The sequence below is a fragment of the Macrotis lagotis genome, chromosome 3 (genome assembly GCF_037893015.1).
Source record: "Macrotis lagotis isolate mMagLag1 chromosome 3, bilby.v1.9.chrom.fasta, whole genome shotgun sequence".
Taxonomy (NCBI): domain Eukaryota; kingdom Metazoa; phylum Chordata; class Mammalia; order Peramelemorphia; family Peramelidae; genus Macrotis; species Macrotis lagotis.
Window position 1 is genome coordinate 225151455 of NC_133660.1, and position 14183 is coordinate 225165637.

Consider the following 14183-nt stretch of genomic DNA (forward strand, 5'->3'; position numbering starts at 1 on the left):
AATTTCAGAAAGGAGTCAGCATAATTTTGTTACTACTTTGTGAAATATGCTTTAAAAACCTGAACATAACTGGTTTGCAGTTTCTAACATAATTTTTCCTTTAGTTCCTTATATATCGAAACAGTGTTTGTTGAGGATTATTAAGTACCTGATTTAAAAGGAATTTAAGGAGCAGGGCAGCTAAGTGGTGCAGTGGATAGAGCACCAAGCTGGAGTCAGGAGGACCTGAGTTCAAATCCAGCCTCAGATGCTTTCTAATTACCTAGCTGTGTGACCTTGAGCAAGTCACTTAACCCCATTGCCTTGCAAAAAAAAAATTTTAAAGAATTTAAAAAATACATCATCTATAGGCCTTAATCTGTGAAGGCAATTTACTTAGTAAAGAACTGTGGCCCAACATCCTTAAGAACAGTCCAATTTTGAAAGAAGCCTAAAAAATGCTCAGTCTGTGCTTGAGGCTAAATGAAAGCTGCCAGCACTCTAATACCTGTCTTTCTGGACCCAGATCTCATGGAAGCTTCTTTCTTTTCAATTCAACAAATATGTTCTGAGTGCCCGCTGAAAGCAAGAACCTGTGCTTGGGACCCAAGGGGGCTACCAAGTTTCCATAAACCATGATGTCAGTCTATGAGAGGGACCCACCAAAAGATAACAATGCCTACCTCATCTGATAGTATATAAGTGAATCTGAAAGTGTAGACAACAAACACACACTTGGTACAATGAACATAATAGATGCTTCAAAAATGTTCCTTAAACTGAACTAAACTAAAAGAAAACCCCTGTTCACCTGCTCCTCCCATTCAAATACAAAATATCTTGGAGCTTCTGAAATAAGCTGACTCTGCTCCCACTGGGAACAAGAGAAAGAGGACCTTGCTTCAGTTTCCTCATTAGTCAAATGAGGGGGCTGGGCTCCATGCCCATTAAGTCATCTCCTAGTACTCAACCTATGATCCCATGATAAGGACAATATGACAACTGGACATCTCATCAAAGCAACCTGAGAATCACAGAACTGATCATATTCATCAGTAGGGAAAGTGGCGGGGAGGGCAGAAGGGACTCCACAGAAAACAAAGTTCCTTCAGTTACCCCATGGTGCCTCCATGGTACAGCCTTCTCTAAATGTAGACTTCATTTGACAAGATCTCAAGGAGGCCTGGCCTCATCACTGAAGCAACAAGCACCTCTTCTCCCTTGGACTAGGCAAACGAGTTACACATAAAGTCATCATGTTTAACATCAAGGAAAAAAGAAGACTGAAAGAAAGGGCTTCAATTCAGCAGAACATTATCTATTTGTCGTCTAAATGTCTCCTTGTGTTATCCAAAAAGCAATAAAAGATGTGAAGTCCTAGTGAAACATGGAAGAAAGAAGTGGAATGGTTTTCCAGACCTCTTCCAGGACCTCTTCCATAAATTCTAAAACAATTGTACCTTGAATTACTAAAATAGATGTTCTCTCTAGGTCTCAAAACACTTACTATTTTATCTACTAAGAACTCTAATACTCACCATTTTCCTTTTTCTTCCTTCAGGTTCAATGTTCATTTCCTTATATTTTCCAATAGCAATTTCTAACTTCTTTTTAAGATCAATGGCATGTTTCAAACGTTCATCATGAATCCCTGCTCGAGTAAATAGCTGCAAGTCAAGAAATGACAATTACTGTGGCTTAAATTGACACTAGGACAAAGCCACTGCAAGATGAACCTGCTGCTTCTTTTTGTATTTTCTTACTGACTGTATGTTTTGCCCAGGGTATTTCCTCTGGTTTGCCACAAAGCCCTAATAGAAACAATGAGAGATGGTAGTATAAGAATTCTGTAAGCTTCCATAAATCTCTTTCCAGGAGATGTCCCAGGCAAAGAAGGAAGAACATTTACATTTATGTAGTGAATTAAGATTGACAAAGCCCTTTCTTGTATGACCCTGTAAAGCATACAGGGCAAGTTTATTAACACCCTGGAAAGTGAGGTTCTCTGAAAGATCTGGTGACTTGCCCGTGTCACAGAGTTAGTAAGTGAAGCAGAATTCAAATGAGGGTCTTAAAACATCAAGGTCAGGGCTCTGATCACTACACCACATTTTCTCCTAATATTCATTCCATATTTCTCTATCATCTTTCAAGTTTCATCATGCTTTTCATTTAGTAATTTTATAGCTTCATCTGAATCTCACACAACCTTTGCTACTGCCAGTGTTCAGGCTTGCCCTAAGGCTATGGCTATGTAGCAACTAACAATCCATGATGCTGTTTGATAAGGGTTTTAATATTTTATGTCAACCAAGGTTCAAAGTAAAAGATGAGAAGGAAGAGTAATACTGCTCCAGGATGTGGTATGGCCCAGCCTTTAGTGTTGGTCAACAAACATTTAGTAAGAGTCTTAATATGAGCTATTAGGCATTGCACTGAGTATTCTCCCTACCTGAATCCACGATTGAACAGAGGGCAGGAACTTATTGTTAATGAGTTTAAGTCCATCTAGGGCACTGTTGAACACAGCTCTATTATCTTCATTCTCATGGACTTGCAAATCTGCCAAAAACAAAACTCAGAGTAATAAGCCAGAGCCACCAACTGAGGGAAAGAAGGACTGGCTGCAAGAGAGGCAATCTGGGCAGTCTAGTTTAACCCCAAGAGAGGCTGGCTCACCTGGGGCATCCGAGAGTTCTCCCAAATAAGCTGGAATTCTCAAGTCCTTCAGTAAACAAAATTCACCCACCTTACAGGAGTTGGGGGAGGCCACAAATCCTAGCATTTGTCCATGTACGTTAAAGCTCAAAGACGGACAAGCACAAAGGTCAGTTCCCAAAGGAAAATCCTAGTCATTTTAATCCTAACTCTGGACACAGCAAAAAGCTAGATTTCTCTTTGAAAAATCCTCTCCATATAATATTTGTTTGCATAACTGTTTTGCTCGTGATCATTGTGGTTTAATGTACAGAAATAAATATTGTTGACCAAGACAAACTTCAGTTTATCTAGCATCCCAAAAAAGCAGAAAGAGACTCTATAAATGGAAATTCTTGCTTGAGACTAAACAATACTTATTGATACTCATAATGATGATTGATAGGCACTAAAAGATTCTGGTCAAAGAAAGACTAAGTTATGTTCAGTACAATTTTAGGGTAAAGTGAATGTTAGGGTAATCTAATTCTTTCATAACTGGATAATCATAATGTCCTAGCTCTGTTATTTACCAATTGTATGTCCCTCGAGAAGTCATCTCCTTTCCTGGGGCCTCACTTCCTTCCTCTGAAAATTAGAGGCTCAAAAGAACTGGAAACAAAATGAGTGCCCAAAATGAATGAGAAGATCTTGGTTCAAAATTTACTATCTGTGTGACCCTGCTCAAGACTGAACCTCAGTTTTCTCATTTATAAAATAAAGGAATTGAGTTTATTGGCCTCTGAGGTCCCTGATCCTAGGAATCTGCATATGACTGTAACGGATTATTTTGCAGTAGGAAACGAGACATATCAGGAATTCTGAGAAACATAGGAAGACTTGTATAAAATAATACAGAGTGAAATAAGAACCAGTTTTCTAGAGTTATGGGGGTGATCTTAGGAAATTTCATGGAAGCACTTTACAAAGATCAGCTCATTATTATTATTATTATTATTATTGATTATAGGGAGAAATTATTATCAAATCAAAGGAAATTTTAATGCTAGCCTTCTGGGTACTGTGCCACCTGTGCAAGGGTAGGGGGCTGGGTAAAGAGAGGAGGGGGAGACCTGGAAGCAAAGAAATTTTCTTTATTCCATGCATCCATAAAAGTTCATTTGCTTCTATGATGTGGTTAGAAAGTAATTTTTGTTCTCTTCTTTTAGGGGCTTCTCATAACAGATAAACCTTGAACTCCCCCATTGGTCTTGTTATTCTAGGAGATCAAAGGCCTTGTAAATGCTTTCTGGATAACTTTGAAGTCTTAACAAGAGACAAATATAGGATCAGGAATTATTCCAGCTTGTAAATTCAAGTCATAAAAAAGACCCGGCCTGAAATAACCTCAGATACCCTGGCTTCTAGGCCAGGACCCTTTCTCTCACCCTGTGTGACCTCACAGTGATTGTGGGATACAGGTATGACTGGTACTGTTTTCTATCTACCCATGTTTACCATTGCCCCTCATTCCACACAACATTAATAGCAGGGGCTGGCATGTCAATAAGACTCCAGCGAGTAGGGTGAAATATTAAGCAGAGTGAGTCCTTACACCCTCTGTAGTACAGTAGGTAAATAACAAGAGAACAACCAACAGGCTTGACAAGTAGTCCAGAGGACAAATAAAAAGTTTAAAGAAAAACTTGATTACATCCCACAAATCTTACTCACAACATAAAAATTAAAGGGAGGTCTTCAAGAGTGAAGGCCCTGAAGATTCACGGCTGGCAAAAATGTAAGGGAGATAATAGGAAACCACAGGACAAGAATTCAAGGAGAAACCCGGGTTAAGCAAGCTTAGAGCCATTAAGAGATGAAAATGTCCACTTTCAATAAAGATCATGCTAGCCAAAGAAAAATAAAATGTATTTAATTAAAATTTTTTCAAGTGGTCTCTCCAATAAAGAGTGAAACTTCAAAGTGTAATAAATGACTCGTGATGGAAAGAAGACTAAACTTGAAATTGGGAAACCCTATTTCAATTTCTCCCTCCAATATTTAACTAGCCATAGGCTCACAAGCAAATTATTTAACCTCCCTGAGTCTCATTTCAGTAAGATTATCAGTTAACATTTATCAATTACCTACTATGTACAAGGCATTATGCTAGGACCTGAGGATACAAACATAAAAACAAACAATTGCAGACTTCCAGCAGCTTACTTTCTACTAAGGTGATAAAACACAGACACAGACAAAGAAACACAAGATAATATGAGGGGAAGAGAACACCAACAAATGGGAAAAAGGAGGGGATCAGGGGAAGACTCATGGATAAGGTGGTACCTGATCTTCACTTTGCAGGTGAGGCAGAGATGAGGAAGGGCCTTTCAGCATCCTGGACAATTGTTCAAATACACAGAGGAAGGGGATATAATGCCAAATCTCTGGAAAATCTAGTAATAGTCCAGTTTGGCTGGGATGTCAAGAATTATGGAATAAACTAAAAATGAAAAATAAATACTCATACATTGTTGTGAGGAAAGCATACTATAAGCCATAAAGGTACAGAAATGAGGTCATTTTTACCTGTGGGGATTTCCAAGTTCAGAGAGTACTTATGTGAGCCAAGACCATGGCTTCTTATAAAGTCTTCCCCATCCCCATCATCATCATCATCATCGTCGTCGTCGTCATCATTGTAATCATCATCGTCGTCATCATCATCATCATCATCAGAATCATCTCCTTCTACATATACCCTGTGATCCACCTCCTTTGGTCCTGGGGGTCTTGATCTCATTGGCCAATCTCTGTTTCCAACCTCTTTAAGACAGAGAGATGGAGGAAGTAAGTCTTTGCTGCAGCAAGGCTGTTCTTGGTCATCAGGTCTCAAACCAGACAATGGGTGTGTGACCGCACCATTCAAGGTCAGTGAGGAGGCCTCTCTGTCTGCCCTAGCAGGCTTGGTTAACACTGTTCCTTCCTCCACATCTCTCATGGTAAAGTCAAAGGGCATTAACAGTCTGAAGCAATTCTCCATCTCGATTAAGCACATTTCAATTTCTTCAGACATATCTGCCAAATGACAGGAAAGGTATTTTAGTGCTGCTTGGTTGGATTAGTAAACACCAAAATCTCAAAAGCAAATCCATACCTATGGCCTCAGTTTCCTCCACTAAGAGGGAGAAGGCAAACTCTCCTATATCTGTCAGAGGAAAGGTTTCTCTTCAAACCAAATAAGAAAGGTTGTGATGGGGTATAAAAGTGTTCTATGTTCACAATCATATTCACATATTCTCTTCTCTCTCTCTCTCTCTCTCTCTCTCTCTCTCTCTCTCTCTCTATATATATATATATATATATATATATATATATATATATCCCTCTCCCTTACACACACACACACACACAACCTCTAAAAACAACTCCTCCCACTGAGTATTCTACTCAAACCTTCAGTGTGTTTATCAATGATGGCTTTTTAATTGCTTAATAAACCATAAAGAACAACAGATGGATCTGCAAGGTTATTCTCAGAGATGACACTAGGTAACGATGCTGCAGTTCCTAAAACGTATGTTGTTTTGGCAGGCCATTGGTAGATCTATGAATACCAAGTGAGATGTTACAGCAGAAATAGCTTTGGTAAAGTTCGCTGTTGGCTTAGAATTATTAAGGGACACTGAATTCCCAATCCCAAGCTGACTTTTTACTTACCTAAGAAAAGAATAAATGTTCTATGAATTATTCAACACACTCCTCTGCTTTGTTACTAGTTCTCCTTCCTGCCACTTTTCTTTCTATAATTGGCCAGTTACTCCAGGTGAAGATAATATTCCCTGGGAGGGAGGGAGACTCTCTAATACTTTAGGGTTATTAAAACTCTTATCTATGTACTGGCTTCTAATTGGTTAAATGATCCCTTGGTTAGTGTTTCTCAAAGTGGGGTCTCTGGGCCCTAAGATCCCTTGGCAGGTTCTCCAGGTAATCCTGAGACAATCAAAATACTATCATTCAGGTGAGGATATCAAAGAACACAGAACAAATAGTTTTAACTAAGGTAACGGTTTGTTCAAATGAGATGCTTTCTCCAAGTTTTAAATCTGAACCCAAGTCAAAAAGGAAGGAAAGTGGTATGAAAAGGGAGGTGTCCCAGAAGTTCAGAATTGTAAAGGTACAAACTCTCCTTAAATAGGTATCCCCTCTACAAATTCCCCAAATGAGTCATTCCTCAGCCTTCACTTGGTGGCCTCTAATGACAAGGAATTCACAATCTCCTAAGGCAAAACACTTCCCTTTGGAGAGTGTGTTAGAACGTTCATCTTCCTGAGCCTAAATCTGCCACTGTGTCCTTTAAAATAAAGCATAACAACTCTAGCCCTCATTCAAATACCTAAAAATACTGATCACCCAAGTTTTCTCTTCCCCAGTTTTTTTCACGTTATTCTTTCACCTTATCCCTTTAGCCCATGGTTTCTAGTTCCTTCACTATCTTGGTCATCTTCCTCTAGATCTGTTCCAGTTTTTCAATGCCTTTCTGAAAACACATTCCCCAGAGTCAAACACAAGAATCTAGAAGTGGTCAAAGGACAAAGGAATAACAGGACTGTTGTCCCAAACTCTGATTCTGAGCACTTCAGAGAACTTTCTTAAAGGAGACAACTGTAATATTTCAGTCTTGTTCCCTCTCCCTCTTCTCCTCCAGATGCTATTCACCAACCTCTTTAGGCACTTTCCTGACATTTTTTCATGAAATGTAGACTTTTTACTGGCCAAAAATAAAGCAAACCAAAGGATACTGACCTAGAAGAAATTCTTTGGCAAAGAGCAGTAGATGGGACAGATAGCTCAGAAATTCTGGTTATTGGTGACCCGAAGACCACAATTCAAGTAGTTTAAGGGTTGAAGGAGTTCTTAACCTTAGAACCTCAGCCCCACCCACACCCCAGTTTAAGGACAAATTTCAAGAATTTGAATGAGAAAAAAAATACATCTTTATTTTCATTGACCTCTAACTAAAATTTAGTACCTCCTTCAATTAATAAATTTTCTTAAAAATTCATCTGAGAAGGGGTCCATAGGCTTCACTAGCTTGCCAGAGGTGTCCCAGACAAGCAAGGAAATGACAAGGACATGCTAATAATCCAGCCAAGTTTGAGCAAGGCCACTAGATGGCGGAGAAGAGGCATTAAATTATCTTGCTCCCATCGCTTTACAAATTTTGCTGAAGCAGCAGTACACAAAGAGGCTTACTTTTTAGACTTCATTACAGAGTAGCAAGTGTATGTACAATAATGTATTTATTTTCATTAGTGTTATTAAATATTGTACATATTCATCTTTCAAAGGTTTGTTCTGAAAAGCAAAGCCGATGATGATCAGAAGGAAAGGAAATAAGCATTCCTTTAGGACCTCCTATGCTGCAAGGCCTGGGCTAAGCCCATTACAAATATTATTTCAGCAACACTGGGAGGAAGTCGAGGAAACTGGGACAAACATGGTTTAAAGGCCCCAGGCTAGTAAGTATCTGAGCCCACACTCCATCCACTGGGTCACCGAGCTGGCACTCTAGGAGCAACCTTGCTCACTGAACCCCCAGATCTCATTTTGCCTTCCCTGCCCTGGCTAGGTCCTACATCCTACCTTTAGTTGATGTTAGTGCTATGTATGTCAGGAACCAGCCGGGCTCCACAAGGGCAAGCAGTGGACACTAGGGGATGGTCTGCTCTGTGCTGAGTATTCTGCAATGGTCAGGAACTTCACTTGCACTTCGAAGGAAGCTCACCCAGCTAAAGCACATTCAGACCTTGCTTGACAAGTAAGTAAAGGAAGCAGAGCTTAAGAACTAACTGCTCCCTTCACTTCACTTTACAGTTGAAGAAACAGAGGGTTAAGAGATCATTATAGACCACACTCTAACAGGAATAGCACAGGCATTTTAGACCTTTTTTAAAAAAATTTTTTCTCTTAATGAACATGGCTTTTGACAACTTGCCTTGCATTTCTTTTTCCACTCTTTTGGCCCTTTCTTTATAGATGTTTTCTAACCGTTTCTGCTTCTCCTCGTCCCTTTTTCTTTCAGCCAAAGTCCTGGCATTAACATCTTGAAAATCCACCTAAGAAATTAAAAATAAATATTAGACTTGTCTGTGGAAGATATCAAAGAGCTTCAAATGTCTGCTAAAAAGAAGTTTTACTGGATATCAAAAATAAGAAGCCTTTGACTAGTAGCACTTTCACACTCATTACCTTCCATCCTTAGGACAACCCTGGGAGGTGAAGCCAATCAAAGTACCCATTACACAGATTGGAAAATTGAGCAGACAGCCATTCAAATCAGGATTCTTTCCCTTCTCCCACAGTGTCTGGAATATTTGAGGCCTTGAATTTAAGATCAACACATTATATATCTATTAAAAGTATACAATAATTCTGGGGGTTTTACTACTGATATTTAAGTATGCAGACACTTTAAAAAAGAAATCAAGCACCAAAGCATGAGAAAACTTATGGCACTGAGACATTAATTTATGGAATAAGAGGTCAGTAAGTTGCCTGTTTAAGAAGACATGCAGAGCTGAAGACTGAAAGCTGGCATGGGTCAGGTGAGAGGCTCTGCCACTCTTTTTTTAGTTTGTTTTTTTTTTTGCAAGGCAAATGGGGTTAAGTGGCTTGCCCAAGGCCACACGGCTACCTAATTATTAAGTGTCTGAGACAGGATTTGAACCCAGGTCCTCCTGACTCCAGGGCCGGTGCTTTATCCACTGCGCCACCTAGCCGCCCCCAGCTCTGCCACTCTTAAAGAAGCAAACACCTTATGAGGGGGCAAGCACTGGATCTGGACTCCAAAGACTCAGATTCAAGTTTGTGCTTGGGTCACATCACCCAGGCCTGTGGCTAAAACCTCAAACACCAAGGTCTGAAACACAAGATTTTCCCCATGAACACATAAAACTAAGGGAAGCAGACAGAGACAGTCACCTGGATTGAGGGGAAAGTCCCTTCCCTGCGCTTCACAGTCTAGTCTAAGACTTCGCCTGGCTCTCTTACTTGCCCTCCTTTCAGCAGTCGGTGATGGAAGGAACTAGCTTCAGGGGCACTAGGTGAGAAGTATAGGCTCTCTGCATTTTTACATTGGTACCGAGGTGGGAGACCAGTTGGCACCTTCACTTGGGGTTACTGATAACAGCTGCTGCCTTCCTACTCACACAATTCAACTTTTTACTTCCCTCATGTAGTAATGCATGCCTCAGCATGATTTAAAATAAATCAAAGAATTTTTAGTTAATACTAAGGAAGACTTTCATCAAAATCAGTTTTCTGATTATTTTGTTTTACAATTATCCTCACCCAATATGAAAGACTAGGGGCTCCCCATGTCTTCTCATGGGTCTCAAAGAGTAGGTTATCAGCTATACCCTAAAGACCACTGGACCTTTCTAACTTCCCAGCAGTTGAAACCTCTTCTTCTAGTGTCTCCCCGCTACCAGAGTGTGAGCTCGGGGGGGGGGGGGGGGGGGGTCAGAGGCTGACTGGAGTTTCTATTTTTAACCCAGAGCTTAGCCCAAGGTTTTGAAGTTACCACTTAATACTTTTTCATTCAATCATTTTTTTTTAAATCCAAGCTTTGATCAGAAGGAGCCATTTAACTTAATTTCACTAACCAACAGAGAAACTTCACATGGATGGCAGGAAGCTGCGCTGATCTGTGAAGCCATAAACTGCTTTCTAAGGTCCCCTCCCAGGGAATTCTCCTCCACCCCCAGTAAGCTTGTGGTTCCCTTAAGCCACACAAGTCACTTCAGTTTATACAATATAAGAATGGCAAAAAGAACACATGCTCCAAAGCACATTTTCCCAGCAGTAGGTGCCAAGAGCAGTCAATCCAATAGTGAAAAATATCTGAATTAATATCAGAGTGGCTGAATGGTGGACTTGAAATTAGGAAGCCATGATTTTTTTCATGAATTCAGATTATTAGTAAAGATATTAGCATTTATACAGTACTTATGATATGTTATACACTGTGCTAAGTATTTTTTGCAAATATTATTTCATTTGATCCTTATAACAACCATAAGAGGTAGGTGTTATTATCCCTATTTTATAGATGAGGAAACTTAGGCCAAAAAAAGTGAAGTGACTTACCCAGGATCACACAGCTACTAACTAAAACTAGCTTTGTTCTCAAGATTTCCTGACTCCAGGTATAGTCTCAGTTTCAGTTAAATTCTCAAACTTGGTTTCTGAAAGCTGTCAAAGCAGCATGCTACAAGAAAAATGGTCCTTTAGGACAACCAGGGTTTGTCATTTCTCCCTAAGATGGAATATTCTTGACTTTTTACTGTTATAAAATTCAACAAACCCACATAAACTGGTATCTTCTTTTCCCTTGCCTTAATGGAATCTAGCATAGAAGAGTGAGGTCTCTATTCTGAAAGCTGAGGATGAATGACTTAAATGCTGATAAATGTTGCTCCTTTACATTTTTAGCAGTAACTTGGATGAAAGGAAAGGTGTCACATCAAACCTGTGGTTGACGTAAAGCTGGGAAGGAGAGCAAACATATGGAAGGGACAGCAAGCATATCGGAGAGAAGAATCAGGATTCAAAAATGGTCTTGACAGGCTAGAAATAAAGAAATATTCCTATGGCATTTCCTTTTGTCCAAAGGGGTATGGATTGCCTCATTGGTTAACAAATTCCCTGTCTTTGAAGGTATTCAAGAGAAAGACTGAGACTACTCTTTAGATGATCTCCATTAACTACATGCTATTCTAGATTGCCTTCCGAGATCCCTGTCAACTCCAGGATTCTATGACTATGAGAAACAGCATGCTGCAGTAAAAAGAACTTGTTGTCAGGAGAGCTGGGTCCTAGGTCTGTCACAATAGCCCAAGTGGCCAAGGAACAAGTCACTTCATCTGGTCTAATTGGTCTCCATGTCTCCAAGGAGATCTGAAAGTGATTGTTCCCACCTGAAGTTTCCCAAGATTATTTTGTCTGACTCGACTTTATCACAGCCTGTCTCACAGGATACTTTTGAGGGTCACTGAGCTAATGTTTGTTTGTAAAGTACTTCATAAACTCTAAAGCACTATGGCAATATGAATTGCTATTATTAGGCCCAGGATCACACAGCTGCTAACTAACTAAAACTAGATTTGTTCTCAAGATTTCCTGACTCCAGGTATAATCTCAGTTCTTATTAACATATGCCATATTAACATAAGGTGGGGAATATTGAATTTTCAAACTTTGTCTTGGCAGGGTAAATGTTCATTAACAAATATTTGCTGAACTACATCAAACAATGATATCCCCAAACAACAAGCACTCTACAAAAGTCAAGATAACACATGCTAAGATAAAGTTACATTGATTCAATTCATACTATCTGGAAGAAAGTCAAATGCCTCCACCTCCCTCATTCTTGCCTCCATTCCAAGTTCTCCTAGTAAATAAAACAATAACATTTTCTTATTCATAGTACTTGGAAATGAATAACTGCCTTGATAGTACAGAGAAGAATCCTGCCAAAGGTCAAACATGGACCCAGCCATGAAAGTTCCACAGTTTGAATAATTCTGAAAGCACAAGGTGTCATTGCATATTATTGAACAAGTCTCTTTTATAATGTTTTCAGTTCAGATCGCTCAGCTCTACTCCCCTGCAAAATGGGCTAAAAATGTTTTCCCTACCACTCAGAAGTATAGTAAACTTGAGTAATTGAATCTTGTAAAGTATGTGATGAAGTATGTGATTCTCCTGGTGAAAGGTAGTACAGAATTGCAAATATGTCACCCCTCTTAAATCATAAGGTGATAAAAAAAATACTTCCTGTTTTGTTGGGAGAAAATCTAATGGGAAAGGCCAAGGACTCAACTTCAAAATCAAACTCCTTTGCTTAACAAGATATGTGTTCATTTAAGCCAGGGAAAGGTATTTTCCAGTTTCACTCAAAGTATATTTGGGTAAAAATGAAAAATACTACTGCCCACCTCTTATCAATTTATTCCAACATTTTACAAACTCCAAACTGAAAACTGTTTTATTTATCTAAAGATAATAGAGAACAGTGGACTCTGCCATCATTTATTTAAGTGGTTCACTACAAGACTTTAAAAGAAACTGCTCTGAAGCCTGAAGTTAAACAACAAAAAAGAAAATTAAATGGACATTTAAAAAATGTTCTCATTCAAAAGACAGTAAGAAGAAAAATGTTCATTGGGATATGATCTTAGATATATCATAAAATATTTATAAGGTACATATGCCTCCCAGGTGCTATATAAGGATGAAGATTCATTTATTCAAGCTATTCCATGCTCTTACCATGAAAACCTAACATAAGGAATGCAAAAATTCATATGAAGTTACCAGATCCTGGGATTTAGCCTTAAAAGAAAACCCAAAGATCATCTTGTACAATCTCTCCATTTACAGATACATAAATAGGTCCAGAGACACATAGTCACAAAGGTTTAGAGCTAGGACAAGAGCTCATGTCCTCTAATGCCCTGTTGGTGGAGTTGTAAACTAATCCAACCATTCTGGAGAGTAATCAAACTGTGCATTGTCCTTTTTTTTTTTTTTTTTTTTTTTTTTTTAGTTTTTGTAAGGCAGGGGTTAAAATGACTTGCCCAAAGTCACAAAGTTAGGTAATCATTATGTATCTGAGACCATATTTGAACTCAGGTCCTCCTGACTCCAGGGCCAATGCTCTATCCACTACACCACCCAGCTGCTCCTGTGCATTGTCTTTGATTCAGCATACCATTACTAGGTCTGTGACCTAGAGATCTTAAAAAGGGGGAAAAAATCCACACATACAAAAGTATTTAAAGCAGCTCTTTTTGTGTTGACAAAGAATTGGAATTTACAGGGATGTCCAACAATTGGGGAATGACTGAAAAATTTATGGTATATGAATGTGATGGAACACTATTGTTCTATAAGAAATTGTGAGTGGGTAGACTTCAGAAAAGCCTGGAAAGACTTGCATGAATTGATATTGAGTGAAGTTAGAAGAACCAGGAAATCATTCTACACATTTATAGCAACACTGTGTGATGATCAAATGATCAGCTATGATAGACTCAGCTCTTCTCAACAGTTCAGTGACCAAGGACAATTCTAGGTGACTTGTGTTGGAAAATGCCATCCACATCCAGAGAAAGAACTATGGAGTCTGAATGCAGACCAAAGTATACTATTATCATTTTTAAAAACTTACTTGTTTTCGTTTTTCTTTCTCATGGTTTTTCCTCACTTTAGTTCTGAATTTTCTTTCACAACATGACTTAGATGGAAATATGTTAAACTTGATTGTACATGTTTAACTATATCAGATTACTCACTGTCATAAGGAGGGAGGAAAGTAGGGAGGAAGGTTTATAAAATGCAGAACTCAAAATCTTACAAAAATGAATGTTGAAAACTATCTCTGCATGTAATTGGAAAAAAATGAAACAAAATAACATAATATTCAAAGAAAAAAAGAGTTCATGTCCTGGCTTTCCAAATTTAGTGCTTTTTCCAGCAGAGAAACAATTTCATAA

General features: G+C 38.9%; 1 protein-coding gene across 4 annotated transcripts in view; it reads right to left on the reverse strand.

Annotated features, from left to right (window-relative positions):
- Window positions 1-14183, reverse strand: part of UVSSA (UV stimulated scaffold protein A) — a 110184-nt gene that overhangs the window by 85330 nt on the left and 10671 nt on the right. For 3 of the 4 annotated variants that reach the window (XM_074229962.1, XM_074229963.1, XM_074229964.1), the window contains exons 4-7: window positions 8618-8738; window positions 5209-5697; window positions 2432-2541; window positions 1518-1646 (exon numbers count right to left, since the gene is read on the reverse strand). In XM_074229962.1, the coding sequence (XP_074086063.1) occupies window positions 1518-1646; window positions 2432-2541; window positions 5209-5697; window positions 8618-8738 (849 nt within the window). The remainder of the gene's footprint in view (window positions 1-1517; window positions 1647-2431; window positions 2542-5208; window positions 5698-8617; window positions 8739-14183) is intronic. The other variant, XM_074229965.1, reaches the window with a different exon arrangement.